Source organism: Polistes fuscatus, unplaced genomic scaffold (genome assembly GCF_010416935.1).
Source record: "Polistes fuscatus isolate 324 unplaced genomic scaffold, CU_Pfus_HIC Scaffold15, whole genome shotgun sequence".
NCBI classification, from domain to species: Eukaryota; Metazoa; Arthropoda; class Insecta; order Hymenoptera; family Vespidae; genus Polistes; species Polistes fuscatus.
The window spans coordinates 875,878-903,520 of record NW_025113053.1 but is presented as its reverse complement, the minus strand read 5'-3'; the positions used below and the strand labels follow the sequence as shown (position 1 = coordinate 903,520).

The following is a 27,643-nucleotide window of genomic DNA, read 5'->3' as shown; positions in this document are numbered from 1 at the left end:
ATGCAATATATTGATTTGTAATAGATTTAAATTGATGACCAATGACGATAAGTAAGTTCTACATGTTACTACATTTTATACTCATTTTCCGCTCAAGCGTACTCATCGAATTTAATTTCAATGTATTGCTATATAATAATATATCGATATTATACTTGTTACCTTTAATAAAAAAATTCCAAATGTAATAGTATACTTTAATGAAAGCTACAGAAATTTGTGCACAAGTAAATAGTTGCAGAAAATCATGGATTGATTATTTTTAACACTTATTGTTAGAGAGGAATAATTCTCATGTTTCATATATAAAAAATGAGAAACATTATAAATTTATTTATAAAACATTAAATTACTTTTGGTCAATGTTGATATTAACTTTGAACTTACTTGATACTTAAATAGATCAGTCCTTAGTTTGAGTTTAAAAATATGTGAATAAAAACAAAAGAAATAATTCTTTCCAATATATTCGTTTTTGTTTAATAAGAACTGACAGTGTTTTAAAACAATAAGTATTATGAATGTAAAGTATTCGTGTATTATATAAAACACATCACATATTAGTGTTGCAAACAACTATAAAATATTTTCAATTTGAAATTTGCAATTTTTGAAAAAGCACTTATCAAGAAAGGGATATAATTTAGTACTCGTATATGCTTTTGGTAGAGAACAGTAGTAGAACAGTAGTAGAACAAAGATTAGTCTATGACCAATGTACGCGCGCGTCTATACTGCTGTTATATTCCCCTTAATTTAAATTATGAGTAGTAATCTATGCGTATATGTTATTAAAAATGGAAAGCTTTATTAAAGATATCTCATAAATGACCCACAAAGAACATCCTCACTTTTAATACACAATTTTATCAAATATCAAATACGTATTGTCAATGTGTCTTGACGTCATTGAAATGATTTACTTTATGAAGCTTATTGCGCTACAAATTGATTGTATAGTTTATATAAAATGAAGCATTGCGTATAAAAAAGCTCGTGATAATGATTGGCTCTTAATTCACAGTTAATATAGCTGTGTCAGTCTTTGATTTATGCAAATTTACGATATCTTTTTTTGTAGCCCCATAAAGATAATTCACCATCGATATGTCGTAAATTCGTTTGACGGTGAAGTTTATAAAACTGTTCTTGGTTAAGTACATCATAGTAGGAACAAAGTTTTTGTTCTTACGTTCCCATGTAAAAAATACGATGAGATATAATCACATCTGATGGATTATGTTTTTCCAAAAGCAGCCACCCACATTAGAATTCCCATTTTGTGGCAGAATCATAATCTGTTTCTCCTAAACGCAAAACACCATTTTTACCTGCAGTAAGATATCGACCATCAGTAGATTTAATGCATAGGCGAGATGGTTCACGCATTTCCAAGTAAAAGCCATCAGATGGTATATCAGAATCAACAGTTACTCCCTCGCTATCTGCATGCCAATATTTTCCATTTTGTCCTAGATACACAGAAACACACACACACAAAATAAGAAAAGAAGAAAATATTGGAATTCAAATAAGACAAAAAAATCAAAGTATTACCTTTAAATCTTACAATGTCGCGTTCACATCGTTCAACGCGAATTGTCTCATAACTAGCTTTATTGCACTCAAGCTTGGGGCTAGTTGTACTTTTAGGACCTACGAAGCCTTGCTCACATCGAAGTACTAAAACTGGTCTGTTTATCAAATAGAAATAATATTTACAAGCATCCGAATCACTTCCATTAGTAAGTTCAGCATTTGCATAAAGGTGGCCAGAACGTTTAGTTGCTATGAATTTGCCATTGTTAGCGCGCAATGCCACCGTACCATCCTCTTGCCAAACAAGATCAAATAGAGCATTCGAAGACTTTTTGTGATCAGCAGCTTGGATGCCGCCACCAGCTTCCAAACTCCAATAACGATCCTGCATTGTACGTACGTACCATCGTTTTGTGACACGATCGAATTCTAATTGAAATGTTTCATGACCGGAAATTTCATCTTGATTTGCAGTTACATCCACTCCTGAAATATTCGCAAATAAATAATATTCGATACATAGAAATTATGCATATGGTAGAGGGGGGGGAGGTATATTTAAAAACAACAAATTTAGAAAAATTCTCAGAGAGGTTTCCAATGGGGTAGAAAATGGTAAAAAAGTTTCAGCCAAAAGTGGAATGGCCCCCCTCTATAAATATGTTGTTGCTTTTAAACTATTCAAATATCTTCTAATTGTAATATACCTTGCTTTACAGAAACATATCGCTGATTAAGCGCAGCAACAAAGGAGGCCTGTGGAAGAGATTCTTCCAAAGAAAAGAGTTCGTCGCGCGTTACGGTTGTGGATCTAGATTTTAATACAGCCTTGCTTCCAATCGGTGCTAAATATGCGCCATTGATATCTCTATAATTAATTATTAATATTCCATTGAAATATTACCACATTATATTATAGATCATATTAGAGATATCTATAATAATATAAAATATATCTATATAATAATAAAAACCTCAGTGCAAGTAGTCCTGCATGAAATTCAGCCGCAAAAAGACAGTCTCTGGTGCAACTATCTAACAATTTACCATCGCGTGCAAGGTACTTATTATTACAAGTATGAAGAGCGTAATGTCCACCCTCTGATTTCACGTGATCCCCATGATCATCATCGTGATCTGCCATGGCTGCGGGACGAAATTCTAAAGTAAATAAAGTATCCTCGCCCCATGGTACTGGTGCATCAACATGAATTTCATCCTGTGCTGCACTTAAGTGAGCAAAACGTTTTCTTCCGGCAGATCTAAGATTTACCTAGAGTCAAATATTCAATGAATAGAAATATTTGTATTTTTGGAAAACTAACAAATAAATCAAAGATACAATTTATACCTGTGGCCTGGCAGCAAGATGTACAAGCCAATATTCTGCTTCGCCCGGAGCTTTAGCTATACATTTTAACTCATCTTGACTAGAGCCTAGAAAATAGCCTCTCTGCGTGTTCTTTAAAGCCCAACGACCGCTTCCTAAAATTAATAATAAACATTTCAGAAAATGTTCACGTGAGATATTCATTATAGACTATATTGAAAAAAAAAAAAAATGAATCTACCATCAGAGGCCAGCTGTATTTGAAAAGCACAGCCAGGATCATTAACATCTTCCGTTTCGCAAGTCACGTTTCCAAACTGATCTACAGCCAAGTACCGATCCAAATGAGAACGAAGAAATACTTGCTGATCGCTTCCTTCCAGAGTCCATAATTGTTTCTTTTTCAAGCTCGATCCATTAGCATTGATTTTGAAGCCAAAAGTTTCAGCCGTAAGATATTTGTATTTTCCATTAATCAATCCAACCTGATTGGAAAAAAAGACAAATATATTAATCGATCCTATAAAACGATTATTCTATTATTATTCAAGATAATAATAAGACAACAAATTATATCGGAGTAATAATGCCTACTGTCCATCCAGATTTTTCAACACCATTTTCGGGTCCCATATTCTCCGAACCGTTGCTCTGCATTGCTTTTAAAATCAGCCAAAGTTTTAATTACTCGCTTCTTCTCGTATGAAATTCTCCCTTTTACTAAAGCCGTAAAGCTTTCCAAGCAAAGGAGTAATCTTAAATCCGAGATTAATCCTAAAAACATCAAATTTTATTATTAATATTAAATGTAATATAAATATTGTAAATTTTATATATAAGACTTAAAGACTCTATAGAAGTTTTGCTTAATTTTCTATTCTTCGAGAAAAGCCATTTATTTCATTGATGCAAATTTCAATCTTTATCGAGAATATGAAAGATAATAAAAAAAGAATAAAAAAAGAATAAAAAAAGAATAAAAAAAGAATAAAAAGAGAATAAAAAGAGAATAAAAAGAGAATAAAAAAAGAATAAAGAATCTTGTAAACCGGTAGCGGAACGTTATCGACATATTATCTCACAATGAGATATGCTTCCTCTGCGAAGTAACTCGATGAAATCTCGCATTTGCACATCCCATTTAAAATTGCGTGTGACATTGAAAAGTCGAGAAATTCGATAAATGAATTATAAATTGTGCGTTTGTAGAAATTTTTCTTTTAATTATGTGTATTTGGTCAGTCTTCATATTTATATAATTAATCGAAGAATTCCATAATTATCCGAATTCTTAGACAGTAGGCGAGAATTAACAAGGCGTATAAAGTTTCTAAAAGAAGTTTTAGCGAAAACGGGACTTTGAAGCGAGGTGAGTGAACTGGACGCAGAACGAAGTATCCTGTGCGACCACCTGTGTACTCTGGTTTCTCGTCTATTATGACTACGTAGGTAAACCCTATACCAGAACCAGTCTTTGCCGGCAGTAAGTTGTCGAAAAATAAAATACACCGAGTATATACCGCAAAAGAGAAAATAACGTATTATCTAGGTAGGTATGCCAATTTGGTGTGTTTGGGTTATGGAAAAAACAAACAATGAAAATAATAATACGTCGAATCGGAATGTCCCTGACGAGTAAATTATACAGTTGTATGTTGCATTACTTGCTTCGTCGTATACAAATTTGCAATTGAAAATATAAAATAAAAGGATAAAAAGAAAGAAGAAAAGAAAGAAGGAAAGAAAGAAGCACGAAACTCGAATAATGCGCAAAAGGAAACAAGGAAGGATCCCCGCCCTGCCCTATCCCTTCCTTGTATATGGCAGGGCGTACATGGCAGGGCGTACAGCCAGCAGGTATTGATCCTACCCATTCGACAGGACTCTGCTATTCCAATTCGTTCATCAATAGTTTCTATACAAATATATATGTATATACAATGAAAATATACAAGTAAAATCGTTCATATTAAAACGTTAAATTAATCTATAGAGTAAAAACACGTAGTACCGTTTAGTTGATTCGAATGGTAATGTCATTATGATTATTGCGGTTCCCTGAGTTACAACATCTATTACGGTCATTAACCGATTTCAACGTGCCGTTGTTCTACGCGTTACCGTTGATCAAGAGTAGGTTAACGTACGCATTTTACATTATGACCGCGTTAAATAACATTTCCTCCTTCGACACTCGAGTTCATACATGAATACATATGCGCATATGCAGCATCTGCTTCGGAGCAATGATGCGCAAAGAGGAATCATCGAACGGTAGTTTCTCCGATTTACCATTTACTGTTAATCTTACAATATATACGATGTATTCGTAGCCATGTATAACAGCGTAAAGCCACGATGTTCTCTTAATTAAATTAACAGAATCGGATCGGAGAGATTCAACCGATCGAGACACTTTTTATATCGATTGTTCGCTGGCCGTTCATTCGATTAAATTCGATTCAATTTAAATCTTGATTATTATACAATCCTCAATGTTCTCTTCCAGCCACAACGATACTTTGACAATAGCATTTGTTTTTTTTTTTTTCTTTTGAGAATTTGATATATTATATATAAAGAACTGTCAAAATACAACGCGCGTCATTAGTTATAACTAATCAGAAGAAGTCAATTTCAGAAGTCAATTCTATCATCTATCTTATTTCAAGTAAAATATAATATTCCATTGCAAAGCGGAAAGAGAAAGAAGACCGCGCCGATAGGTACGCACAGAGTTTACCGGGACGTGAAAAAAAGACGCCAATCGCGTGTTCGCATTAATGTTGAATATTTAACAAATATACAAAAGGCTATAAATTCGAAAATCTAAGAAGGAAATAGTGCTAATATTTTATAAATATTATTCGCAATAGCGGTTACGTTCGCACGCAGCTTTGATTTTCCCATTATCACGACGATACGATCGAATTTATGAAGCACGAGACGCTATATCAGAAAAGACCATAACATGCTACGTCAACATAATTATTATGGTTAGTGCGAGGACTAATATATACACATCGCATTACGAGAGTTTCCTTGTATTTTTTCTTTTCTCCTCCTTTGAAATTTATCGAGCAACGATAAGTTGTGAACATTATTTATTGTTATTTATTATTTTTCTTCGCGATATTAAACCCTTTGCCCCGATCAAAATGACATATTATTAAATTTAGCTTACATTGTCGATAAACATTTGACAATGTGCGAGGAGAATAAGATATCGTACAAAAGCAAAGAGTTAGGAAGATAGGAAGGCAGGAAGGCAGGAAGGCAGGAAGGCAGGAAGGCAGGAAGGCAGGAAGGCAGGACTTCCGCCGGCCGGCCGGACGGCCGGACGGCCCCACCCAGGTCCCAAGATTCGAGGAAACGAGAAATGAGTCACTGAGAAGTCACTACCCCCGATTATCCTCGAAATATAAAACAGCCCTCCTCGTGTCATCCCTCCTGCAAAGCACCCAATGGCTATATCAGCTAAATATAGATTGCAATGGATGTCTTGGTTAAACGCCAAGTGCCGAGACCTTCGATTTTCGTGCGTGCATGACCGCGTGTCTCTGTGTCTCTTCTTCGAAAGACCGACGACCCTGACCTCGAAACGTTCGACGAACTCTCGATGCCGTCGTCGTACCTAACCGTTCGTCTATAATCGTTCTTCAAGTATAAAAAGAAAGAAGAAGAGAGGAAAGGAAAATCTTCCACCCTTCTCTACCTCCAGTATACTACCATATCCAGTACTACCCATAAGCAAGCAAAGATGGTCGTGTGGGGGGGGGGGCGTCCTTTAAACTCTCGTTCTTCGTAAAAGGACGACGACGACGTTTGTAACGTCAAAGAGTTCTTCACTTTGTACTTTTGATTACTCACCACTCTTCTCTCTTTCTCTTTCTCTCCCGTGAAATGTATGCTCTTTCGAGATGACGTATGTAGGTAGTATATACTCGAGCTTCGCGCGTGAAATAGCACGAGAAGAAGAGAGAATAGAATAGGAGAGAAAAAGAGACAGATTGAAAAAAGCCGACTTGGTAGATGTATTTCGTACTCGTGAAAAGTGGAAATAACAGAAGAAAAACAGCACACGCGACTCGACGCTCGTCGCGCTACTGAGGGCCGACGAGCGTCGGTTCCGTACGCCAGGATACTCGGCTATTGCCGTACGCTGCTAGAGTGGGGGAGACAACGAGGGGTTCGTCGTTCGTCGTTCGTTCCTTCCTTCCTTTTGCCTTGACGCCGGAGGGAGAGAGAAAGAGTGGCCGCGCGAACGCGCATCCGACTGTTTTCTTTCTTCCTCTTTTTTCTACCTCCCTCCTTACCTCTTACCCTCTTCCTCGCTGGAAACTGGTGAACTATGAAGCTGCGTTGGATCTACGATCACGCGCGATTTTCACGGAGCTCGCGCTCCTCTCGACGGTGTGCGCTCCCTCCACCGAAAGCTCCACCACAGTACGGATCGATACGGACGAGAGCTGTCTCGTTACACCTACTCGTTATTAGTAGTCGTCGTCGTCGTCGTCGTCGTCGTCGTCGTCGTCGTCGTCGTCGTCGTCGTCGTCCCTTCTTTTGTTTTCTTCTAGCAACATTTCAAATACGCTACAACGATATTTATTCTCCCGCGTGATCGATCGATGAACGATGAACCAGGAAACCTGATGATACAAGTCGACGACCGCCGCGCGATTACTTTCTTCGCTTTCTTTGCTTCGCTAAATCGTTATTAAGCGTTCTTCTATCATTTCCATGATTATTTGCGGTTCGTGTGAATAACGTCGATCTAAAATTAATATCATATTTTTCATTTTAAAAATATCCACTTTTCAATGATACAGGCTTACAAAATAATAATAGTATAATAAAATAGATTCGAACGTACATAAAGGATTTATTTATATGGTATGTCGTGTCCAATTAAGGAATGATCGCTAATTAGGCTAAATAACTTTGTAATTTAATTTGATTTAGCTCGCGGGAAGCGAATGAAACTTTTCGAGCGTGTCTAATGAGCGCCGCCGCCTTCTCTCGACTCAAGGAGGAAACAGTGCGTTTTCGAAATTTGCACGAATTTATTTTGTTCGTGATTTAGTTGAAACTATTTACAGTTACCTTTTTCTATCCGACCGCACAGCAGATCGTGCGATAATTCGACACGATTCCTGATTGTTTCCGTTTGCTTCCCTTACTTTGAACTCCTCTATCTTTATCAATCTTACACATCAATCACGAGCAACGCCGGTGGATTCTCCGTTGATATGCTATTATAAAACGAATCACGTTTATAAAAGAAAATTCCTAAAGCTAAACGGACGCAATGAATTTAGTCGTCTCTACATTGTCTCCTCTTTACTAGGAAGATGAAAGTTTACTCTTTGAGAACTTGGTGTCATTATACATTTGTATCCACAGGAAATGCTCGAGTTTCCATGAGCTCTGCAAATGCAACAACAACGCTCGTTGCTCGCGTATCGCGTGCTAATACTTTCCAGTATTCCTGAAAAATAAATACAATGTTTAACATACTGTTAACAAACTGTAATATACTTTTCCGAATATCCCACCGTCCGTAGAGTTTCTCGTATTCGGAGCAAGATAAATCATCGACCGTATTTTGATGCGAACCGCAACGATGACGGATGAATTGATAAAACGAATTAATTGTCTTTTATATTCTCGTTGATAGACGTTGCCAGATACTCGCATACTCGCATACTCGCGCATACTCGTCGTCGTGTTTAGCCAAGCATTTTCTGAGAAATAAGTACACGCTCAATTTTTAAACGAGATTAAATGAAATCAATGAAATTTCGTTCGAAGCTTTTTTGCTTCGATCTCTCGATGTAACATAACTCTTTGTTCTTCTCCCTATGTTCAATTTGAAAGATTAACCATTCCAATCACTTTTTCCAATCACCCGTGGACCCTTCGAAAGAGTTTTCTTCGCTTACGTAATAAACATTACATGATATGACGCATAACTCGAAAGATGCTTCAATTTTTCTCTTCAATTGGAACATAAGAATGCATGAAAAGAAAAAATACGATCATAAATTTCATTTATTTACAATTAGTAATGACCATAAAAGTGATAACGACGCATTGGTGTGATATCTCGTTATAACTTTATTGTATACCTCTTTTCAAATAATCGCGCAATCCGTCGATTGTTCCTCGGCGATAATCGGATTGTTTCTCCTTGACGTATCTTGCGATATTAATTTCGTCCTACCTCCGGTTTCTTCATTTTCCTTTTCCTGAATATCTTTACGAAAGATTTCAAATCTTCCATTCTCTTAATTCTAGGAAATGTAAGATCGATTATGAGCAAAATTACCTTCTCGATGATTACCGTCTATAGAAAAACTTTCCTCCTTCACTCCTCCTTCACTCCTCCTTCACTCGTTTTAGATATCTTCGTGACATCACTGTCACTGTCTTCCGAAGATTCGATTTTCAAAATTGGCAAGGAAAATCGACCGTTTCGAGATAGTATTCTCATATTCGTATCCATTCTAGTATCGTTCAGGTAATCCTTATCTTTTTGACCAACATATTTTGTAATTTTCGTTGTTCGAGGTTCTATACATCGACTTGGAATATTCATTTTGAAATCTTCAACTCTAAAATCCTGTAAAAGATCTACTCTTTCCTTACTCGCGCTAAACGATTTTGAATTTGAATTTTCTCGATTTGGCGCATCAATCGTTACATTTGAATTTATGCTATCGTTTTTTACACAAGTAGTACATCTTTTCAATTTGCGAAGCGCCAAATTTTCAAGGCACACTTGAATCTTTCTATAAACTTGTTCGCTCGATTTTACGTTTCTCTCCATTTCTTTTTCTCTTTTTTTTTTCAGAGAAAAAGAGAAAATCCAAAATTTTACAAATCTTCAATGTCACGTGTCGTCGTTACGTGCGATCGATTGGATCACAATGGAATGAAGTTATATTATTAGCAAAAAAACGCATGACTTTTATACGAGCATATTTTAAATTAAAATTATCAAGATATATGATTTTCAAACAGAGATCGAAAGACGTGGAGCTTCTTGTGACGATATCTTGACTTCCTCCATGATTGAAAAACATCGAACGATGATCGTTGTAATCGATAGTTCGATGACGAAACGATTATCGATAATACCGTATCGAAATCGATTACGAGTAGCGCGATATTTAAATGATCTTACGCCTGACATATGCATGCATGTCTATGGCATTCAATCAAATTTGGTTAATCAATTGTTACTTTTGTTTTGTTTTTTATGTGTTGTTTTACATGTGTTCGTCGTTATTATTTTTTGTAGATTTCTTTTAAAAATTGCGCACAATGGTTCGGTAAATTTCGTTGCATCGACGAGACGATTCTGTGAGAAACGGAACATTTGAAATTGTACACTATATTTGCAACGGACATACATTTTAACAGCTTACTGACTCGTCTAAGAATAGGCGACTATAGAATATTTGAGTGGAGGATATTCACGACCGTGACCGTGATCGTGACCGTGACCGTGACCGTGACCATGACCGTGACTAAGCCAAGTTATCCATGCGGTCAGTGTCATCCGTGATCTTTGTCAGATATTTCATCGAGTGGTATGATATTTTTATTATTAATTGCGATACTTTAACAAATAAATTGTATTCCCGCGGCGACAAATGTCAGCAGCTAGCGCGTTTTACAAAACAAATAATGATTAGCAAGAAAAGTAATAAAACCGTTATTTTGGTTTAATTCTAAGGATAATTGTTAGGTTAAGCTAGTTTGAAAAGATGTCTGGAAGAGAAAGGTATAAAATGTATATTTAATATACAGCAACTATATTAACGATTACAATATATAATGCACCGCGTAATACAAATAAATACACATAATACACATGAGAGACAACAAGCTACTAGACTCTGCAATCATAATTTGCAAATCTTGCGACGTACTGTAAGACAATACATTCAAAAATGATTATTAATATATAAAAGACTAAAGAAAGTAATAGTGTGCAAATAGATCATACGATAGCATTTTTACAATGAAAAATATATATTACGAAATAATAGTTAACAAGATATCAGATATAACAGAGGTTTCTTTCCGATCACATATTTCTGGGAACGCCTCTTAGATTTTGAACGTTCATAAATTTGTATCTATTGCAGCATTAGCAACTATGATTTTGTTGTGAGGTATAAAAGGTCTATTCTACATTGTTGATAATTATGTTACATTAGGTTACGAATAATCTTAGCATATACAAAGATATTATTTAAAATGCTGCACAGTCTGTACTGAATGATCCATTGGATATTATCATTTTTACAATTACTAATGTCTGTAATGTGCGCTATCCCCTTGCGATGTCAACATTCTAATATCCCTTTGTATTAATGAACCTATTAATGAACCTATTAATGAACCTATTAATGAATCGCCAAAGCTACTCCAATTTAATGGGGGCCTTATAATAATAAAGATTATCATTTTCTATGGAAGCTCACAAACAGAAAATTTTATAATATCAATGTATTTAATCGTATTTAGCTGTGATGCGTTTTGTTTAATTGTGACAAATATACACATACTTTAGTAAGGTACTTGTGTACTCTTACAAATGATCGCACTATAAAAGCAATATAAAGCAATATAATAAACTCTTTGATAAACACAATTAATATATTAATTTAGAGTTTATATACTTTTTATAATGCCACTCGATTTAATCTTTCATCTTAATGGAAGTAGAAATTTTATTTTTATGCTATATGATATCCAATTATTAAATTCAAATATTATGTATGTGTATATTTGAACGCCCTAAAGATCGTGCTGCTATCCAAAATCTTTATAATTTCTTGTTGTTTTTATTTCTCCTTTATTTTCAATAGATAAATATCACCGGATCATTATTGTATATCATTTAAATTATTCATTCACAAATTATATAATACTTTCCACTTTTAAATACTCCAACATTTGACACTTGTAGATTAATTCTAATCTACAATGCGGTACATTTTTCTACCGACCGTTCATTATAAACACAATGAATTCTACTTTGCGAGTCAAACATTTGTGAATAGTTGATTATAATGATAAGTGAATGCTAAATAAATACCAATATATGTCACTCTCTTCTCTTATTATTTAGTATGTATAATTAATTCTTATGGTATCACCAACCACAACTCAAAATCATTCGAAACTCATCAAAGTATATCTACGGTGGTATTTCTTATCCTTATATTTATAATTGCGAATGATTGTAAGGTTAAAAATCGTTCTCTCATATTTTCTTTTCGTTCTTTAATGGAATGACAGCATAGATTTATTCTTTCCAATCTTTTTTAATTTCAAAAGACCATTCCCATTTCAGATGTTCGTGTTTATCATCGTCAGTGAATAAAGAACTAACACTGTACGAACCTCGTGCCATAACTCCTGCGGGTGCATCTTCTGCAGGAGTGGTATACGATTGTACTTCAGTTTTTGGAGGATATGACCCAACCATATGTGCCATTTTGTCCACTATAATAAAAAAATATATGATATTGTCAAATATTATTAACTTTATATGCATAAACACACAGCTTTCCACCAATTAGTTTACCTGTGACTCCTATCAGAGAAAGCATATACAAATGAAAATAATACTATATATATAGAGCGTGACGATATGATGTATTTTTAATAAGTTAACAAAATAAGAGGAAACGCACCTGGTACACCTAGGCGATAAGTTTTCTGGACGTATTTTAATCCATGTACAATTTCACGCTGCACGATAAAATCAATTCTAATTCTGTAACTAACTCCTTCTTTGATAACAAAAGTTTGTTTCTTTAATTGCGATAAATCACCAGACAAATCCAATTCCATATCAGGACGGTCGGCTACGCATAGTGCTAATTTCTTAACTATTACTTTTCTAGGATCATTGGGATCTACGAAAATATATCATTAACATATTACGTACCTCTAAGATACCGTTCTTAAGCTACATATAGATAGAGATACGTACCAACAATCACACCACCAGCTTTTGCCTCTCCCAACAGCGTTTCTTTATATTTTCTTAAACTTTCATCTTCCTTATCCGCTTCTAAAATTTGTTCAATCGTCTTCTCTGGAGGAGGTTTATAATTTGATTCGACTTCCAATTCATCCTCCACGGCATCCACGTGATCAGTAGTAGCATCGGACATTTCTAAAATTACAATACGCACAATATATAATATATTAGAATAGAAGATTTTTCATTTTTGAAATCTTTGTACTAATAGTGCCCTCATTAAAAGGAACGATACTATTACTATAAAAAGATTCATGAATTTAAGTAATATATATTTGCATGTACATGCGTGTACGCATAGACGAAATATATATTATGGAATCATCGAATATTTTTAGAATGCTTAAATTCGATCTTAACGAACTAAGAAAGAAAGTATGTATATCGTTCAACTTATCATATGCTGACGACGATCGTACCAATATGTAATAATCATTGAAATGAGAAGAACCGGACAACTATATAATTAAATAACAATCGCTTTCAAATATCTACATTAATATTATACTGATAAAAAAGAAAAAAATAATGATGAAGAAAAAATGCAAATCAACTGTTTTGCTCGATTGATAAGCGTATACTCAATGGCTCAATATAGTTTTCCTGGAGAAAAGTATGTTCGACCTAATTCAATTATTCATACTTACCGAATAGTTTGATTGTTGAACAAATGAATAACACTATGATTGATTCGTTTCCAAAAAAAAAAACGCTATTTGGTATTAGCGACGAATATTAATCTTATTTGTTCTACCCCTCTTCTCGCTGCTTTGGTCTTTGGCAAGCGGAAGATACGAACAACATGGCGACAACTAACAGGGTGGGTACTTCCTGTTATCTCTTGGAAAGAGGTTATTTTTCTCTTCCAACAATATCAGATTCAATAAGATAATCACGTAAATTTACTTGCAAATAAAATCTTTTTTAAATAATAAGTGATATAATATATAAAAGCAACACTCTTTTAATATATGTGATAAATCAAAATGTATGTGTGTGTGTACGTAAATTTTGTCGGATTTTTTTTTTTATTTTATTGAATTTCTTTTTTCTTTCTATTTAAGTGACACAAATTTTGTTATTCCGAATAAATTACACGTACTTTTTAAACATTATTCCACGGTCCAAGTTTATAAAGTATTCAGTACATGTCTATTAATTGTTTTTTAACAATTCGTAACAATGACTTAAAAGTATTTCTATACCAGTTTGGTTTCTAAAGTTTGTTTGACAATTTTTTAACTTTTCAACCAATAATTTAGGATAAATCCTTGCCAAGTGTATCAATACATCTGAAAAAGATATAATATTAATTATTTTCTTTTTAAATAAAAATATATTAGAAGATTTTATAAAGCGGAATATTTACCTAATACAAAATCTTGAAACTTTGGTTCTGGGTCGTCTAGATGTATCAATACCGTTGTGTAAAGGGAATCTATATAACTTTTACAACAAATTATATTGTAATCTTTCGGAATAGTAAACCATATTTCTACAAGAGCTTCTAGAGCTGCCCATCGTATTTCATCGCAACCATCATCTAATCTTTTCAATACGCTCGCGCATACTCTATGAATATGATCTTCTTTTATGCAAGACAACTTGTGTCCAATTGACATCATATAATAAATAGCACGCAAAGAATAAAGCCTAGTTTTTTTCATATTATCATCGACAAGAGTAATCAAAATAGGAATAATTCTATCGAAGATGGATAAATAATTTTCTATGGTAGAAAATATTGTGATTTTACATTCACTCGTTTTTTTGTCTATTCCTTCATTAACAATAGCAATAGAATCTTTGACGCGATAGAATCTTTGCGTGGAATGAATATCATTTTGTAAAAGAGCGCACAAACATGAAATAGAAGCTGTACGTAATGCTTCGGATATTCTACCCGCTGACCAAATGAGATTAGGAATAATGCATATTTCTAAAATTTCATTTACAAATTTAGGAAAATCTATGATGCAACGGAGAGATTGCTTGTTGCATAACAAATATTCAGATAGTAATATTAAATATAACAATCGCAATTCCATGTCTGTATTTTTGCTCATAATATCCTGTAGTATCGGTAGCACAATATCTATATAATTAGCAGCAGCGATCGAAGTACGTATTAAACATGTTCGAAATATTTCATGTTCTGGACTATGCGTTGTCCATGAATCACAATTATTACAAATAGACATTAGCATTGCTCTCATATGACGAAGAAACAGATCATCTGTATTTTTCAACGATTCTATGCTTGCGAGCACATCAAATAATCGATCTGCTTCTTTGGAAATAAACTTCTCTGTACTCATAGCCAGACAAGTAAATGTGACGGTAAATAAATTCTGGGAAATAAGGACGCATTCCTGAAACATTGGTTTTCTATGATTTTTTTTTTATAGAATTTAATAGAAATAAATAAGTTTAACGATAAGAGAAAAGCCAAACCTTGTCGCATACTGTTAAAAGAGAATCGCAGCAAGATAAAAGTTGTTGCTGATAAATACTTTTTTTGCTACGGCTAATATGTGATTGTTGTAAAAAATTGCTAATTTTTTCTATATGAGGTAGAAGAATATTTTTTTCTGTACATCTTATAATAGCAGAAAATGCTCTTAGATGACCTGCTGTAGGTGAGTTTTCCAACATTGGCAATACTAAATGACAATAAATTTGTGGAGGTACAAAGTATCCTAAATATTCTGCTGCAATTTCTATATTATCCACAACTCTTTTATCTTCATCGTTGCAAGCTCTGTTAGAAAAAAAAAAAAAAATAGTAAAAAGTAAATAAACAATAATATATAAGAAAATGTTTTATATACCTATAAATTGCTGGTAATAATTTTTCTATATGTTGAGTTACGTATTCTTCTGCGTTTAGTATTAAAACGCTAAGTAATTGTGCTGAACGAAGTCTTATATCAGCCATCCAATCATCAAGTTCACGTGTTATTCCATTTACAAGTTTACATAGATTTTCTTGAACTATAGTACGACATCCTAAATTTGGTCTGGTAACTGAAAAAAACAATGTTTCAATGAATATTATGTTACATTATCGTATACCGCGTATGTGTAATTGAAAATGTACTATTAGGTGGATAATGTTTTGGTTTCTCTACGAGAAAGTCCATTTTATCTTTAAACTTTTCGTCACTTTGATTTTCTTTTATATACAATTGACCTGCTTCGTCCCACATTTTTACTGCCGAAATACGTATCATTTCTATTTCATCATGAAGACCCGTTAAAATAAGTGGAAGAATTTTATGCCACCAACTGTATCTATCTCTTAACTCCACAAGCCAATGTCCTGCTACTTCTACAACAGCTTTATACGATCATTAATTATGATGTATTATTGTCGAAAGAAATTGTTATTAATTGCGCGTATGTGCGTAATATATTAAGACGTTACCTGCTCTAACAACTCCGCTTTGATCGAAGAGTCTTTCGGCTAAAGGTGTTGCAATTTCTTCTATAGATTTGCTATTACCGTATTGAATAGCATCACCAATTGTTTTAACGGAAGCTACTCTGACTCTATAATGTTGATGACTAAAATTACTTAATATTGGTTTTATTAGAGTTTCAGAATAGGTATAAAAATGCCTAGGTACAGTTTTTCCTAATTCTGATATACATTCACAACTTTCCCTTTTAGCGTTGGGATATTTATCCCTAACAGTTCTTGCAAGAATTCCTGTTATCTCATCCATATATACAGAAATATGGTCTTTATATTTTAAAATAATAACTTTTAAGAGAGTAATACATTTTAGCCTTACTTCTTCGGATGGTTCTATATATTCTTCTGGACTCAAGCGTCTTGACAATACTGGAATCACATAAATAATATGTTTGTCATGAGGATGCAATGAATTCAAAAACTTCTTTAACAGTTCTACGGCACGATCTCGACAAACTTCTGCTTGGTCATTTAACAATCTAATCAATGGTCTATTTAATTTTTCCCATATTTTTAATAGATTATCAGTATCCAGGATTTCTTTTCTTTCAAATATTGCTTTTAGAATTTCGTTCAAAACATGCTTTCTTCTTTCCTTATTCTCAGCTTGTAATGACAAACAAATTCTATTTAAACCAGCTTCAGTTTCAGTTTCAATTTCCAATGACATTTCTCTTTCAGTAATATTCTTTTATTTCTAATATTTTCTTATTAGCTTTTAATATTAGACACTTTTGCTTATATCCAGCTTCAAACTATATTTAAAAAATAGTTATCAAATGAAGGAAGATATATACGATAAATATAATCTCGTAGGACATCAATTATTACCATGGTTACAGGCGTATGTATTGAACTAGTGATTTCTCTACCACCATCCATATACACACATCGCGACATGCATCAATTATTTACGTTGTTACACGGATAATATATGTTAAACCCAGAATCTTCATTCAATAATAGACATTTATTCATTTTGGATAATAAAATACATAATATATTATTTAAGAATGTAAAATGAATAACATTATTAACATAAGCGTGATATGGCAAACATAAAAATACTTTCATGTTTTACACAAGTCAATAATTATGTCATTTTTGTTAACACGATTTTTAAACAACATTTATACCAAATTAGTTTTTGAAAATTATATCTGATTAAATGAAATATATTCTGACTTTATGGGTAAAACTATATAATAATTCCGCGTTCATGGATGGTAAATAATAAATTAGAAATTCGCTCAGGTTGAGTGATTAAATTAAAAAATGTAAATTACATTATACAGAGCATACATTTTACCTCGTTTATCGAATTTATAATTCTTGAACTTTTACAATATTTTATCAAATTTTAGAAATGTCAAGTGTAAGAAATAAACTTACATCTGTTGGTAATTAAAATATTTCATCCTTTTTAAGAAATAATTTGTGAGTTATAAAAATAGTATGCACAATTAAGACGTAGATATGTTGTTTTACATTATCCCAATATTGAATAATATGAAGTATTCAGCCATTTAATTGAAATTGAATTTTATGTTTTTGCTAAATTTTAGATTTTTACTGTAAATTATACAAATATCTACACATTTTGTTGTTCAATCTTCTAATGTAACGTTTTTAAACAAATAAGACATTGATTCTTTGTTATGAATGCGCCGAATAGCTTCGGCTAGTAAAATGCTTATGTCAACAGTTTTGATTTTTGGACACTGCATTTTTTGTACGTCGTGAGGTACAGTATTGGTCACAACAACCTGAGAAAAATATTAAAATCCAACTAATTTGTCACAGTAAATGTTTCTTATACTATTAAAAAATTCGACTTTGCTAAAACGAAATTTAGAAGAATTCATTACCTCGTCAATTGGTGACTCTTCGATAAGTCTAGGTGCATCGGAACTGAGCAAACCGTGAGTGGCTAACACATAGATTTTATATGCACCTCTTTCTTTAAGTACTTCAGCCGCAGCCACATAAGATTGTACATCATCTATCATATCATCCTAAAATCAAATGAAAATAATTATAAATTATAAATAATTATAAGAAGAGTTAAGTATGCGTACGTATTAATTTTTGTAGAATATCTTCTTACCACCATAATGGCAATGCGTCCTCCCACATCTCCTACAACATTGATCGGAGGCTTTTCTTTAGCAGGATGCATAGGTACACCCACGCCTACCTCCATCGTTCTTGAAGCTAGCGCTGGTGGAGAATAACGTCCATCGTTCATATCTGATTCGGCTTCTCTTTGTTCTCCGTGTATAACTGCTATTCCTAGACGCAATCTTTCTGCATAGCTAGTTGCTTTTTTTGCGCTTCCTGGATTTCTTGCAACGATTACAGAATTGTGATAATCAGGTATCTAACAATGGCAGGAATATAGAATATGAAGTAATAGATATCCCATAATTATTGATCCAACGTAAAGTAGAAGAATATAGCTATGGAAGTAATATTTAAATTAACAGAAATCGTACTTACAGATTCTTGAATATATTGTAATAAAAATGGACTGGCTCTTAAATTATCTACAGGAACATCAAAAAAGCCTTGGATTTCTTTTTGATGCAAGTCCATAGTAATTATATGCGTTAATCCGCTTTTGCATAACATCTTTGCTAAGAGTTTGGAAACTATACAACCACGCTTACGCATTTTGCATTGTTTAGAATAAGGTAAATACGGAATCACTCCGACGATATTTTTTGCCGATGATGTTTTACAAGCGTATGCCATGATCAGGAGCTCCATTATATTATTATTAACATCTTTTGTACCAGTTTGAATTATATATAGATCTTTACCTCGCACAGAATCACTTATTTCAACCATAGTTTCACGATTCGATTTATGGTATACGGAACATCCACCATGCTTTACGCCAAGACGACTTAAAGATATAAAAAAAAAAAAAAGGAAAAACGAAAAATACTTTAATGTAAGAATTTTGTGTTTATCAAATTGTAAACATAAGTATTTTATATGATAAGTAATTTTTGGAATATATCCAACTATCGATAAATATTCATTAGGCAATATGATAAAGTAATGTAGTTAATCAAAAGAACATAATTATCTCTTACGTAAAAAGATGGAAATGTAAAAAAGATTAAAATATAACTTACTTGGCGATTAGATTAGCCAACTCTGGATGTGAATTACCCGCTATTAAAACGATATCCGACGAAACTGGTTTATCCATTTTAAAAGAAATAATTTCTTCTTCTTCTTCTTCTTCTTCTCTTTCTCAAAATTCAGGCAAAAGTATTAAATATCCTCTTATTAAGGTCCTTTAAGAGATGTTCTATCGTAGAAGATTGTAGTGCTACTTGCAAGAATTGAAAATTGATTAAACATCTATAATAATATTATCTTAAATCGTTTTATAGAACTACGCGTAAGTTTCCATTGAACGTAATCTCGCATGCTATTTGATATTTGCTATTGAGATCTGATTAATGTAATTATCGTGGGTCTATTATTATATTAAATAAGAATGAAAGCTTGTAAACACAGAGTTAATTGTTTTAATTAGCCTTTTTACCAATCGTCCGAAGAGCCGCTCACCCGTCGCTCACTGGCGCAAGTTACGTAGAACTATAGTTGGTAGATCGGTCTTTCATGTGACAGAAGGGTAAAGCTCTGTAAATAATATGCGATAGAACATCTAACTAATAGGAAGAACAGCGTATTTTCCATCGCTTCCATTCAAATACTAAATTATATTAATAAATATCTCTTAAAATATTTATTTTCTTTCGAGATTTAACGAACGTTTCCATGGGTAAAGAACGCCATTATTTTTCCCGCGTTTGTAACGCAACGAATTTTCAATTTCAAATTTCAAATTGGCGCCCTTTTTTAACACGTGAGCTTGTAATGGTTAGTTTACAACGGATCAAGCGTAGTACAATCTTCCTACCACTATAAATGGCGCTAATGTCGGTGGTCATCCTATGGCGTATAAAGTTGCTAATCTTTTTTCATTACATAGTTGGGTCAGGTCGTTCATTTTCGGTCCAAGGCGTAAAAGAGGAAAGTATACGGTAGGATTTAATAGAGGTTTGCAAAATGGCATGTTCTTATGGGCGTGCGATTTTACTTACATGTCGACGTTCGATATCTTACAGTGCACCAAGATATATAAAACGAGGTAATTCATTTAAGTCTACTTTCCAATATTAAACCGATTATATTTTCTCCACTTTAGATATTTCTTAATTACGTAATGTATTGATAGTTCTCAAAGTATAAGGCTTTACTGTCTTGTCTTGTCTTGTCTTGTCTTGTCTTGTCTTTATAGAGTGTGCTGATCCATTGGAACATGCAACGGGAATAGAAAAACGAGAAAAACTTGCTATAGCCGCCGGCGACGAAGTAAGTTTTTGTCATTTACGTCAATATATATGATTTCAAATATGATCTCTATTATTTCATTGATCTATTACATACTTGCATGAATATTATTTGACGTTGTTATCTATTAAAATTGTATTGATTATTTTTTGTATATTCTCCTGAAAATACACTTAGTAGGCCATTTGTCATATTCTCAGGATCCTTTTAACTTGAACGTTACAAAACGTGGACCTGGCACAAAAGAATGTCCAAATCTGGTACCGAGTGCATTTGACAGTCGTTTGGTTGGATGTATCTGCGAAGAAGATCATTCGCATATAAACTGGATGTGGTTACACGAAGGAACTCCACGACGTTGTGAATGTGGATATTGGTTTAAGCTCGTTGAAAAAGCTCCTGTTTAATAAAACATGAGAATAAACTAGTGAACTGTTTAAAATATATAGAATTAACATTATATTAGATAAGTAGAAAAATAACAATTATTTATTGCCTATCCATATTTAATTTTTCCTACTTTCGCCATGCAAACTTTTGTTAACAATGTTGTACGATATGAGTAGTAGATTGCATATTATTGTACTCATATATCATCTATGAATACGTGTATCAACTATGTGCGATCACTTTACCTAAAATTATAGTAAATATGAAATATATAATATACACATTCATAAGTGAAGATGTTAATATAAAAATTTAATAAAAATTATGGAAAGTACTCGGAGTACATTGAAATTTAAATATATTTGTAAGCAAAATACTTGGATAATTAACAAATCGTTATCACCATAATATACAAAGACATCTTAATTTATATTTATAACAAATTAATGTTTATGATTATTTGTTTAAAAATTTACATATAAACTACTTATTTTTACACACGATATGTACACGCACACATATATATATATATATGCTGCAAGTAGTATATATAAATGTACTTTTCTTCTTCTTCAAAAAAGTGCATCAATTACACATTTTTATATACAAAGATTCATTTGTCACACTATACGTTTTCCTCTCTGATTTCTTGGCCGACGAAAAAGCAAGACATGTGGTTCTGCAAACGCACAATAGTTCTTAAAATTCATGAAAATGATTTACAAATAATATAATATTTAAAATTAATATTTGTAACAAATACCCAAATAACATACCTGGACTGTGCATCATATAATGAACCCACCTAGGACTTTGTTGAACCCCTAAATTACGCCATTCGGTTTCCGACATTAAGTGTGTTTTAGGTACATGTATCGCTATATCCATAGGAAGAATGACGTGCCTACAAATCAGGTGGAATTTTAAATCTTTTAAACTAATAAAATTCTAATTATAATAAAATTCTCATTAAATCAACAAATTTAACCTATACTCGTAATTATCATCGGTGTATCTTTCGGAATACTGAATTTGATCGACAGGCATGTTGATCATATGAGTCGCTCAACTTTTGACTGCAAATATCAATTATTATAAAATTGTACTGATTTTCTATTACTTAATCAACATTAAAACAAAACAAAAATGCAGATAGGAATTTCATGCATATACTCTGCTTTGTTTACCATATGAGATTGACAATCGAATGAACTTGCCGATGATTCGAGCTTATGGCGCGTTTCTATGCAATCTTATATATGTGCATAATGCATATATATATATATATATATATATAATATGTGTGGCGTCTCAGCTAACTTCCGCTAGTAACGTCAGATGGCAGCTTGATCGACGTATTGCAGCGGAAGGAACCAGGAACTTGAATTCTATTGGTTCAAACACTGATCGCCACTACTATTTTTACGTAACATTTATTTATTCATAACTATTACAAAACAAAAACGGATAACAAAAATGCGTTGTTGATCGAGCACGTGTAACTTCTTAATTCATTTCTTTATTTATAAAAACAGAAGAAGAAAGTCTTTGTAACTATGGAAACATTAACGTTCCCATAGAAACGTTGTTAGCCGTGATAGAGTGCTAGCGCTAAAGTAGCTTGGCCAAAGAATCAGCGGTGAGGATGGCAGCGCCAATCGTCGCATAGGATAAGGTAGAAATCTGCTTATCGACAGCAGGCCGCTACAGTATATGTAGCGTTTTTTAACAATATTCAAAAATAATTAATTCACTAGGGAAATATATTATTAGAATATTTTATATTTTAAACGTATCAAAAAAGACTTACAAAAATATATATTACAAACTTAACAAATATAACAAAGAAAAACGGAAGTAGTGACTAGTGTTCAGTCTTTTGTCGCTGCTAGTAAAACGCGTGTGTCTTGCTCAGTGGTTGGAACGGAATAGAGCGAATAGCAGTGGTTATTCATATACGTGGGGTTTTTTAAGTTGTCAGTTTTCGCCACCAGAGGCGTGACGGTAAGAGTGCCGGTGGCGCCAAGCTTTGGCGTGACGGCCACATATAGGTGGTGGTACAACTACTAGAGGAAACGGGCGCTATTTTCGCTCGGCCAGTCTTCCTTCTTCCGCTCAGTTAGTTATTGGCCGTAACAGGAGAAATCCTAAATATGGAAATACAAATTTGTCTTCGTAATAGTTACTGATTTCTTATGTTTAATTTATTCTATCGCTCTTTATATACTCGAAACACGTTTACGAATCGGTATTAAACTTATGCTCGAATATAATTATGCGTTTTTATTGTGCAATAATTAACCCCAACGTTGGTCAACCTCGTGCATAATAATAAGGTTAACAAAAATCAAATATTCTTTGAAATAATAATTTTTATCAATATATAAAATATATTTATTTTCTTTAGAAAATTACTTAATTTTATTAAATATGTTCATATAATATGTTTATATATGAATTTTTTTATATCATTAATAATATTTTAATACTATAAATGTTTGTTACAAAAAATTGTTACTTATACACTTATTTATTTGTAAATAAGTAGTGTAGTTTGAAGAGTTACTTCATTATTAGTTCGCAAAGAATATATTCACATTCCATTCCAAGCAAAAATAACATGAGAGATCATCAAGTACATAGTTACTGTCATAGTGCTTGTGATCATCACGGGAAAGCCAACCCTGAAAGAAAAAAAAAAGAAAAGAAAAAGAAACATTAAAAAGTCTCAGAATAACATAATAAGGAAAAAACTAATAAAGAAAAAGATTACTTTAAAAATTGAATAAAAGTGAATTTATATCCGTGTTGCTCTGCTACTCCTGCACAAACAACATTTGCAGTAGCTCCAATTAAAGTTCCATTTCCTGTAAATACCAGAACCGTCCATTCAACCACATAAATACTGGTAATATAAAGATTAAGACAATCCGTAATTAAAAATCCACTTACCTCCCATGCAAGCGCCAAAAGCTAATGCCCAAATTAAAGGTTGCAAAGGTAATCTAAGTTCATGATTTTTAGCTAAATTTATTGCTATTCTTACCATCATTGTGCTCAAAGGTACATTATCAACGAATGCGCTTGCAAATGCAGATACCCACAAGATTAAAAGTATGGCTACAGCCAAACGGGATTCTTCATTAACGGATAAAATAATTCTTTCGGTTTGCTTTCCTATCCAAGCAATAAGACCCAAACGAGATAAGGCCTGTTATTATATCAACGTTAGTTACATGTCGAACAAAATAATGCTTAGTAGTATTATGTAATGTAATTTTTGTCTCTCCATTCTTACTTCCATAAGTATAAACAATGATGCAAAGAATAACAAAGTGCTCCATTCGACTCTAGCCATTAGTCCATCCAAATCTTCGCTATCTGCTAATATTAGTAATAAAAGTACACCTAGTAATGCGGTCCAGCCTAATGATAAATTCATCCCAGGTACGCTATGAAGAAAGAATAGTGTAATAACAAACACTAATGTAAATCCTGATTTCACTAGCAACCATTTGTCTCTTATGGGATACTGAAAATATACAAATGTTATTAATTCAAAAATGATCATTTAATATCTCTACTCGTCGTGTAAAACGATATACATTTAAATACCTTTTCTTCTAGTTCTTCGAGCGTAGTTTTATATTTTTCAAAAGCAACGCTACCGGTCACTAGTTTTTTTTTAAGTTGCGATAGTAAGCGTTGTACTTTCTTTAACAGAGTTTCTCTTACTAAATTTTCATCTTTACTATAACTCGACAGACTTGCCGCGGCTCTTTGCCAGATTGCTATCTCATGTCTCAGTTCCTAGAAAAATATACTCTGTGTATTGAAAGATCAAAGAATTTATATAAATTTCTTATAATATAAAAGATCACGCTTACTTGTACCTCTCGTGGTTCATCAAAACTTAAAACTGCCTTATCACGAAAAATGAAACGCATCTGAGCATATACGACAATCAATACTAGTATTACACCAATGCTCATATGCAATGTAAATGTACTAAAATCTACTCCCTAATAAAAAAATTCAATGATATATTACTATGCTTATATCGCAGTATAACATGTTATGGTAGTAATACTTACAGCGTCAATAACATCACGATTAGAGGCAATGATAACATTTGGTGGATCACCTACTGGTGTAATGGCACCACCTATATTGGAATAAACTACCATTGCTGTTAATATAGGTACAGGATTTAATTCCATTACTTCGCAGAGTCTAATGGTAACTGGAGTCATTAATAGTACCGTTGTAACATTATCCAAAAATGATGAGATAAATGTGGTAAAGAAACATAAAGTATTCACTAATGGCCATAATTTTCCTCCAGTTATCTAAAGATTATATTATTGATTATAGAAATATACAGAAAAAATATATTTTTTAATATAATTTATGTTATTATTATATATATATATATTGTACCCTGTAAGCGTAAACAGCTAACCAATCGAATATTCCTGTTTCTGCCACAATAGCGACAAGAACCATCATGGAAAATAATAACAGTAACGTATCTATGTCAATCCATGAAATTAATTCTGCCATATTTGGTCTCTAGCAATATTAGAAAAAAATCGAATAAACAATTGAATTAAAGAAAGTTGTTTAAATAGATAAGTATAAGGAATACCTCATTAAATGCAGCTAATATTGCCACAGACATAGTCGATGCTAGCATTGCAGCCAAAGCTCTGTGGACAATCTAAAAATATAAAATAGATGCAATTAGTCCTTTTAGATATTTGTAGTAATGTATTAATAATATTTCACGTGTGTAATATATATATATATATGTATATGTTTTTTTTTCACCTCAAATACAATTAATACATATAGACCAAATAAAACAACTGCAGCATATGGTATACCATCATCTGTATTTATCGAGGATAAATCGTAAGCAATTGAAAGTGGAAAACTATGTTCTAAGTCTGTGCATAAATTTATAGATATTGTATTTTCTGTCAATTTTTCATCGATGTTATCCAATTCAAAGATTTTTTGATGTTTTTGATCGGGAAATATATCCATTAAATTTTCTGGAAGTAGAGGTAAAATCCAATATTTGCTTATATTCTGAAAATTATTTTAATACGCTATACTTTTGCAAATACTTATATTTCATATCTCGTCTTTAATGACATACTCAGACATAAGAATTACCTTTGAATGCACATTATATTCATACGGACTAGTAGTTGAATCATTATATTCATTGATTAATAAACTTAACCATATTTTTAAATGATGACTTGATAAATTAAAATTAATATCTTGTTTAAGTGGAGGCAATAATGAACCTTCTACCGTAATGCTGAGCCTTTTACTTTCAATCGAACCTTGCAATATGTAATCTGATTGTAAATAAATTTAAAGAAAGTTATAGCATTATAAATGATCTATGAAAGAATTTTTATAAAGATGGAATGTAAGTTTATTGTGGCGAAAAAGGATACGTCGAATTTCATTGCTGGAAATAGAAATCTGATGCATTTTTTCCACTTTCTCGGTCTTCACCATTAATATCACCTATTATAACGTATATATATATATATATATGAATGTATATGTCATAAATATAATAATAAGTACACGCTTAAAATGCTTACGGTAAATATCAGCCAACAACAAGAGAGAGCTATTAACTTGCAGTAACGATAAAATGGTCTTTGTTTTTCATGAACTTGTTCTTGGTCATGTATATCTTGTATCGTATCTTCTTCGCCAATATTTTGGTGCGTTCTGATTGAAAGAAAATGTTGAAATTATCTCGATGTTTGTAATAAATTAAAATACAAATATAAAATAAATACAAATACCTTACGGGTGGTGCTGGTTGCGTGCCAAGAGACATATTTACTACTAAACAATCTCTCTTTGTATCGGAGTATCTAAAACCATGCGATAAATGAATAAAAATATGAAATAGAATTGCTTTAATATATTTAAATGCATCGAGTTAAATATATACCTTCTGTCGGTTTGATGAATCCTATCATATTCTTTTTGAAAAATTGCTAAACTAGGATCTAAACGAATTGCTTCAGGTAATTGGCTCCAAACACGAAGAACTTCATCCGGTATTGGACCAAATATAATGGAACTTGAAATAGAAGATGGTGTGCCTAAATGAAATAGTAAGAACAATTGTGCAAAGATCGTTTTACAATGATATTTTTGTATAATTATATACCTGGTGTACCACGACTACATTTGGATGCTTTCCTAAGGAACATCGGAGTTTGTAGATCTGTCTCATCTTCGCTCGTATCATTCTGCGACATTATTTTAGTTGAGAATTCTTAATATATTTCACTTAATAATTTTTATATGATCAATTATATGCTTTGGTTTTTGGCTATTCTAATGGAATAACTTTCTCCTTCTCGAAGAAGAAGAAGAAGAAGAAGCAGAAGATGATGATGATGATGATGATGATGATGATGAT

At 32.7% G+C, this 27,643-nt stretch overlaps 7 protein-coding genes across 15 annotated transcripts; 1 reads left to right on the top strand and 6 right to left on the bottom strand.

Moving 5' to 3' along the window:
• Positions 1-183: 183 nt before the first annotated feature.
• LOC122514691 (protein singed) lies at positions 184-10,604 on the bottom strand. 5 transcript variants are annotated; one of them, XM_043631657.1, is made up of 12 exons: positions 8,998-10,604; positions 8,425-8,865; positions 8,198-8,357; positions 7,973-8,121; positions 7,186-7,643; positions 3,464-3,643; positions 3,111-3,354; positions 2,891-3,024; positions 2,514-2,812; positions 2,247-2,407; positions 1,558-2,025; positions 184-1,472 (listed from the first exon to the last, which is right to left on the bottom strand). In XM_043631657.1, exons 6-12 carry the CDS (start codon positions 3,524-3,526, stop codon positions 1,267-1,269), a joined length of 1,575 nt encoding a protein of 524 aa, XP_043487592.1. In that variant the 5' UTR covers positions 3,527-3,643; positions 7,186-7,643; positions 7,973-8,121; positions 8,198-8,357; positions 8,425-8,865; positions 8,998-10,604; the 3' UTR covers positions 184-1,266. The 5 variants fall into 5 exon arrangements, with proteins under 5 accessions (XP_043487592.1, XP_043487590.1, XP_043487591.1 ...); XM_043631655.1 differs by having other exon boundaries at positions 7,973-8,357; positions 8,998-9,125; positions 9,198-10,604; XM_043631656.1 differs by lacking the exon at positions 7,186-7,643 and having other exon boundaries at positions 7,973-8,357.
• A 1,550-nt stretch (positions 10,605-12,154) lies between these two features.
• LOC122514694 (rho GDP-dissociation inhibitor 2) lies at positions 12,155-13,727 on the bottom strand. Of its 3 annotated transcripts, none has more exons than XM_043631661.1 (5): positions 13,583-13,727; positions 12,885-13,070; positions 12,583-12,807; positions 12,474-12,482; positions 12,155-12,391 (listed from the first exon to the last, which is right to left on the bottom strand). In XM_043631661.1, the coding sequence occupies exons 2-5, from the start codon at positions 13,066-13,068 to the stop codon at positions 12,192-12,194; spliced, it is 618 nt and encodes a 205-aa protein (XP_043487596.1). In that variant the 5' UTR covers positions 13,069-13,070; positions 13,583-13,727; the 3' UTR covers positions 12,155-12,191. The 3 variants fall into 3 exon arrangements, with proteins under 3 accessions (XP_043487596.1, XP_043487597.1, XP_043487598.1); XM_043631662.1 differs by lacking the exon at positions 13,583-13,727 and adding an exon at positions 13,355-13,441; XM_043631663.1 differs by lacking the exon at positions 12,474-12,482.
• A 316-nt stretch (positions 13,728-14,043) lies between these two features.
• On the bottom strand, positions 14,044-17,326 carry LOC122514689 (dynein axonemal assembly factor 5). The gene is made up of 6 exons (XM_043631652.1): positions 16,363-17,326; positions 16,036-16,275; positions 15,767-15,962; positions 15,390-15,696; positions 14,305-15,307; positions 14,044-14,227 (listed from the first exon to the last, which is right to left on the bottom strand). Exons 1-6 carry the CDS (start codon positions 17,081-17,083, stop codon positions 14,091-14,093), a joined length of 2,604 nt encoding a protein of 867 aa, XP_043487587.1. The 5' UTR covers positions 17,084-17,326; the 3' UTR covers positions 14,044-14,090.
• A 337-nt stretch (positions 17,327-17,663) lies between these two features.
• LOC122514692 (phosphoribosyl pyrophosphate synthase-associated protein 2) lies at positions 17,664-20,086 on the bottom strand. Of its 2 annotated transcripts, none has more exons than XM_043631660.1 (6): positions 19,976-20,086; positions 19,557-19,759; positions 18,913-19,321; positions 18,521-18,793; positions 18,282-18,428; positions 17,664-18,179 (listed from the first exon to the last, which is right to left on the bottom strand). In XM_043631660.1, exons 2-6 carry the CDS (start codon positions 19,631-19,633, stop codon positions 18,021-18,023), a joined length of 1,065 nt encoding a protein of 354 aa, XP_043487595.1. In that variant the 5' UTR covers positions 19,634-19,759; positions 19,976-20,086; the 3' UTR covers positions 17,664-18,020. The 2 variants fall into 2 exon arrangements, with proteins under 2 accessions (XP_043487595.1, XP_043487594.1); XM_043631659.1 differs by having other exon boundaries at positions 19,557-19,756; positions 19,976-20,072.
• Positions 20,087-20,411: 325 nt separating this feature from the next.
• LOC122514697 (cytochrome c oxidase subunit 5B, mitochondrial-like) lies at positions 20,412-21,247 on the top strand. The gene is made up of 3 exons (XM_043631667.1): positions 20,412-20,584; positions 20,735-20,808; positions 20,988-21,247. The coding sequence occupies exons 1-3, from the start codon at positions 20,503-20,505 to the stop codon at positions 21,192-21,194; spliced, it is 363 nt and encodes a 120-aa protein (XP_043487602.1). The 5' UTR covers positions 20,412-20,502; the 3' UTR covers positions 21,195-21,247.
• Positions 21,248-21,518: 271 nt separating this feature from the next.
• Positions 21,519-22,429, bottom strand: LOC122514698 (cyclin-dependent kinases regulatory subunit 1-like). Of its 2 annotated transcripts, none has more exons than XM_043631668.1 (4): positions 22,365-22,429; positions 22,166-22,253; positions 21,954-22,081; positions 21,519-21,856 (listed from the first exon to the last, which is right to left on the bottom strand). In XM_043631668.1, exons 2-4 carry the CDS (start codon positions 22,231-22,233, stop codon positions 21,798-21,800), a joined length of 255 nt encoding a protein of 84 aa, XP_043487603.1. In that variant the 5' UTR covers positions 22,234-22,253; positions 22,365-22,429; the 3' UTR covers positions 21,519-21,797. The 2 variants fall into 2 exon arrangements, with proteins under 2 accessions (XP_043487603.1, XP_043487604.1); XM_043631669.1 differs by having other exon boundaries at positions 22,172-22,253.
• Positions 22,430-23,830: 1,401 nt separating this feature from the next.
• LOC122514690 (P protein) lies at positions 23,831-27,613 on the bottom strand. The gene is made up of 15 exons (XM_043631653.1): positions 27,389-27,613; positions 27,167-27,320; positions 27,015-27,086; positions 26,805-26,937; positions 26,652-26,724; positions 26,359-26,549; positions 26,008-26,271; positions 25,826-25,897; positions 25,618-25,749; positions 25,272-25,526; positions 25,065-25,199; positions 24,793-24,987; positions 24,476-24,709; positions 24,130-24,388; positions 23,831-24,044 (listed from the first exon to the last, which is right to left on the bottom strand). The coding sequence occupies exons 1-15, from the start codon at positions 27,477-27,479 to the stop codon at positions 23,947-23,949; spliced, it is 2,358 nt and encodes a 785-aa protein (XP_043487588.1). The 5' UTR covers positions 27,480-27,613; the 3' UTR covers positions 23,831-23,946.
• Positions 27,614-27,643: the final 30 nt, after the last annotated feature.